At 34.0% G+C, this 5,515-nt stretch overlaps 1 protein-coding gene across 1 annotated transcript; it reads left to right on the forward strand.

Annotated features, from left to right (window-relative positions):
• The first annotated feature begins 3,847 nt into the window (after positions 1-3,847).
• LOC118833998 (60S ribosomal protein L24-like) lies at positions 3,848-4,342 on the forward strand. Its single transcript, XM_036741436.1, has one exon. It carries the CDS (start codon positions 3,848-3,850, stop codon positions 4,313-4,315), a length of 468 nt encoding a protein of 155 aa, XP_036597331.1. The 3' UTR covers positions 4,316-4,342.
• Positions 4,343-5,515: the final 1,173 nt, after the last annotated feature.

Here is a 5,515-nt window from a genome sequence, read left to right on the forward strand (position 1 = left end):
AAACACTTAGCAAATGTTTGTTGAATGACTGACTGATAATAGCTAGGATTATTTAATACTTTAAGGTTTGCAAAGCACTTTATAATAGTATCTCATTTGAGCTTCACAACAACCCTGAAACATATGTGCTATTATAATACCTACTTTATAGAAAACATAACTAAGGTTAAGTGACTTGACTAAGGTCACACCGCTTATAAAGGTTTGAGACAGGATTCAATGTAGGTCTTCATAGGAGAGGAATCAAAATAGTGAAGTGAGAGATCACAACACTACTTCAGCAGTCCCAAAACTTCATCCACAACAACCACATCAAATGCATTAAACTAATTTTGAGCAGGATAGCAAAGAAAAACTCAGAGTAAGTCATTTTTCCAGCCCAAGGTAGATTAGGAAATAAACAATGAAGTCTGGGGACACTGGGGTAAGGGGTGTCTGGCAGTGCACAGTAGTGGACAGTAGCAGAAGCACCTTGTGTTGCGGTTACAGCAGCAGAAGCAGAGTAGCCCAGCACCCAGGGACAATGAGGACCTAAACATTTGGGCAGCAAGCAATCCCAGATTGACTCCTATAGCAGCACTAAGAGGAGGAATGAGTGTCATTAAGTAGCTCTGTTTCCCATTACCCACCTCCAGGTCACAGATCCTGGATGAAGAGAAGCAAACAATTGCAAAGTAACAGGGGCCCCACTTGTTTAAGGATCAGAGAGCAGGTTGGGGGGCAATGAAGAGAACTCTCCCCAGATCACACTACTCTGGAAGCATCAAAAACTTATAGAATTGTGAAAACAGCAGAAGGACATAAAAGATAGACACTCAGGCCAGACACACTCCCAGAGGTGAGCAAAACCCAGCTATAACATGAAATCCAAAGTCAAGAAGAATGCTTAAAAATGAACAAGCAACAAGAACAAAAAGAACCTGACCATAAAAACTACAATGGTGACAAGGACACGTAAGACACAAACTCAGAAGAGAATGGTTTTTGAAGACATCTATGAGCAAGACCTCAAAGGAAAATGCAGTTTGGACATAATTCCAACAAGAATGCCTAGAAGAGCTAAAGAAAGAGATAAAAAAGAACCAAAAAAAATCAAATGAAAGCAGTAGAGAAAAAACTGGGGGAAAGTGAGAGCTATGCAAGAAAATCATAAAAAGAGAATTAAGAACATGGTAAAAGAGGCACAGAAATTATGAAGAAAATAACTCCTCAAAATTAGAATTGGTCAAGTGGAAATTATTACTCCATGAGACATTAAGAAACAACAAAACAAAGTCCAAAAAATGAAAAAAATAGAAGAAAATGCAAAATATCTCAGAGGAAAAACAACTGATCTGGAAAACAGATCAAGGAAAGATCATTTAAGAATTGTTGGGCTATCTGAACGCTCCTAGAAATCATATTTCAAGAAATTATAAAGGAAAACTGCCCAGATATCTTAGAACCAGAGGACATAGTAATAACTGAAAGAATACACTGAACACTTCCTGAAAGAAATTCCAAAATGAAAACTCTCAGGAATATTATAGCCAAATTCCATAGCTTCCATGGTCCAAGAGAAAATGCTTCAAAATAACTGAAATACCATGCAACCACAGTCAGGATCACACAAGATTTAGCAGCTACCACTAAAAAGGAGTAGAAGACTTAGAATATGATATTTTGGAAGGCAAAGGAACTAGGACTAAAACTAAGGATAATCTACCCCATAAAACTGAGTATAATCCTATGGGGAGGGAGTGGAGGGATATTTAATGAAATAGAGCACTTCCATGCATGCCTGATGAAAAGGGAAAGCTGAATAGAAAATTTGACATTCAAACATAAGGCTCAAGCAAAGCATAAAAAATTAATACATGAGTGAGCGATCATAAGGGGCTAAACAAGGTCAACCATTTCCACTTCTATATGAGAAAATGATATGCCTAACCTCTAAAACTTTATATATACTTTACTAGGACAATTGGAGGGAATCTACTTATACAGGGAGTATGGTTATTAGTCTATCATGTTTCAATGTTCTCAAAAGAAGAATAGAAGCATGAGAAAGAGGGATTTAATTGGTAAAGGAGAAAGGGAGAGGAATAATGGGAAGATTATTTCACATAAATAAGTCATGTAAGGAAGAGCTTATATAATGAAAGGGGAAATGGGAAGATGAGAGCAGGCAGCTTGAACTCTCACCTGAACTGGTTCAAGGATGGAAGAACATACATACACACAGTTGGATACAGAAATGCATCTTATACAACAAGGAAATAGGAGGAAAGGAACTAAGAAAAAGGGAGGGGGTAAAAGTAAAAAAGTATAAGAGAGGAAGTGGTCAAAAGCAAAACAGACTCTTGAGGAGGAGATGGGGAAAAAAGAAGGTAAAATACAAGAGAATAAGATGGAGGGAAATACAGTTTGCAATAACAACTATGAATGTTAATGGTACAAAGTCACCCATAAAATGGAAGAGGATAGCAAAATGGATTAGACACCAAAATCCAACAGTACATTGATTACAAGAAACACTCTTGAAACAGAAAGATACATACAGAGTTAAAATAAAAGACTGGAACAAAATCTATTATGCTTCAACTGAAGTAAAAAAGACAGGAGTAGCAATAATGAATTCAGACAAAGTAAAGGCAATAAGAGAACTAATTAAAAGTGATAATCAAGTAAACTGCATGTTGCTAAGAAGTCCCATAGAGCATGAATAATTATTAATACTAGGAATATATGCTTCAAGTAGTATAGCATCTAAATACTTAAAGGAAAAGTTAAATGAATTAAAGTAGAAAATAATAAAAACATAAGAGTGGGTGAGGGATTCCTCAATTTATCCCCTTTCTGATCTAGATAAAAGTAACTATAAACTAAAGAAAGAAATTAAGGAGATGAATAAAATTTTAGAAAAGTTAAATATGATAGACCTCTGGAGAATATTTAATGGGAATAGAAAGGAATACACTTATTTTTTAGCTGTACATGGAACAGTCACATTGACTGTGTATTAGTACATTTAAAATCTCATAAGCACATGCAGAAAGCAGAAACGTTCCTTGTACTTTTTTGCAATATAGTGCAATAAAATATTACATTCAACAAAGAGCCTTTAAAGCATTGATTAAAAATTAATCAGAAACTAAATAATCTAATCCTAAAGAACAAGTGTCAAAGAAAAAACCATAGAAATAATCAATAATTCATTAACAATATAGCAATAAGACAATATACTAAAATTTGTGAGATGCAGCCAAAGTAGTACATAAGGGAAAATTTATATCTCTAAGTGCTTACATCAATAAAAGAGAGAAAGAGCAGATGAATGAATTGGGCATGCAACTAAAAAAAGAAGAAATAACAAATTTTAAAATCTCAATTAGACATCAAAATATGAATCTTGAAAACCAAAGAAAAGATTAATTACATGAAAATTAAGAAATTGAACCAATAAATATAATTAGGTTCTAGTTTTATGAAAAAACAATAAAATAGGTAAACCATTGGCTAATTTGATTTTTTTAAATAAAGCCAAATCAGCAGTATCAAAAATGAAAAGGATGAATATACAACCAATAAACAATAAAATCATTATTAGGAGTTATTTCGTCCAACTATGTGCAAAAAAGTTAAATGGATGAATGTTTATAAAAATACAAATTGCCAAGATTAACAGATGTGGAAATAGAATACTTAAATAATCCTAATCTTAGGGGAAAAATAGTATTGAACAAGCCTTAAATTAATTCCCTGAGAAAAAATCCCCTGGACCAGAGGGATTTTCAAGTGAATTCTACCAAACATTCAAGAAACAATTAATTCTAATACTATAAAAACTATTTTAGGGCTTGCAGCCATGAAGGTCGAGCTGTGCAGCTTCAGCAGGTACAAGATCTACCTGGGTCACGGGAGGCGCTACGCCCGCACGGACGGGAAGGTTTTCCAATTTTTGAATGCAAAATGTGAGTCTGCATTCCTTTCAAAGAGGAACCGCTGGCAGATCAATTGGACTGTCCTGTATAGAAGAAAGCACAAGAAGGGACAGTCGGAAGAGATTCAAAAGAAAAGGACATGCCTCAAATTCCAGAGGGCTATCACTGGGGCTTCTCTTGCTGATATAATGGCCAAGAGGAACCAGAAACCTGAAGTTAGAAAGGCCCAACGAGAACAAGCCATCAGGGCTGCCAAGGAAGCAAAAAAAGCTAAGCAAGCAACAAAGAAGACAGCTGCATCTGCTGCTAAGGCTCCTACAAAGGCAGCAACTAAACAAAAAATTGTGAAGCCTGTCAAAGTTTCTGCGCCCCGAGTTGGTGGAAAACGTTAATCATCTACTAAATTGGATTAAATAAAACAAAAATTTAAAAAAAAACTATTTTAAAAATTGGTAAAGAAGGAGTCTTACCAAATACCTTCTATGATGCAAATATGGTTTGGATACCTAAACCAAGGAGAACAAAAACAGAGAAAGAAAACTATAGACCAAAATTTCCCTAATGAATATTGCTACAAAAATGTTAAACAAAATATAAGCAAGAAGATTACAACAATATATCACAAAGATCATATACTGTGACTAGGCTAGATTTATACCAGAATACAGGCTTGGTTTAATTTTAGGAAACCCTAAGCATAATTGACCACATCAATAACAGAAACAACAAAGATCATATCATTTTCCCAAAAGATGTAGAAAAACTTGTGACAAAAACCCATTTCTATTTTTAAAAATCCATTTAAATGCATTGGAATAAATGGACTTTTCTTAAAATGATAAATAGTATCCATCTAAAAACTAGAACAAGTCTTATCTGTAATGAGGATATACTAGAAGCATTTCCAATAAGATCAGGGATAAAACGAAGATGTCTGTTCTCACCATTACTATACAATATTGTACTTCAAATACTAACTATAGCAATTCCAAGAAAAAGAAATTTAAAGAATAAGCATAAACAATGAGGAAACAAAACTATCACTTGTGGCTTCTTCTTTTTTTAGTTGCATGCCCAATTCATTCATCTGCTCTTTCTCTCTTTTATTGATGTAAGCATTTAGAGATATAAATTTTCCCTTATGTACTACTTTGGCTGCATCTCACAAATTTTAGTATATTCTTATTGTTATTATTGTTAATGAATTATTGATTGTTTCTATGGTTTTTTCTTTGACACTCGTTTGTTAGGATTAGATTATTTAGTATACTTAGAAAACCCTAGAGAGACAACTAAAAAACTAGTCCAAAACAATAAAGACCTTTAGCAAAATTGCAGGATATAAAACAAACCCACATAAATCATCAGCATGTCTCTACCTCACCAACAAAATTCAGCAGGAAGAGACAGACAGGAAAAAATACATTTAAAATAACTGCAGACAGTATGAAATACTTGGGAGTGTACCTACCAAGACACACACAGGAACACAATTACAAAAGACTCTTCATAAAAACAAAGACATTCAAATAATTGGAGAAATATTAATTGCTCGTGGCTGAGCAAATATATTAAAAATGGCAGTATTACCT

Source organism: Trichosurus vulpecula, chromosome 1 (assembly GCF_011100635.1).
Source record: "Trichosurus vulpecula isolate mTriVul1 chromosome 1, mTriVul1.pri, whole genome shotgun sequence".
Lineage (NCBI taxonomy): Eukaryota > Metazoa > Chordata > Mammalia > Diprotodontia > Phalangeridae > Trichosurus > Trichosurus vulpecula.

Excerpts from the sequence above, each read along its gene's own strand:
- LOC118833998 (XM_036741436.1), top strand. The coding sequence starts at position 3,848 with ATGAAGGTCGAGCTGTGCAGCTTCAGCAGGTACAAGATCTACCTGGGT.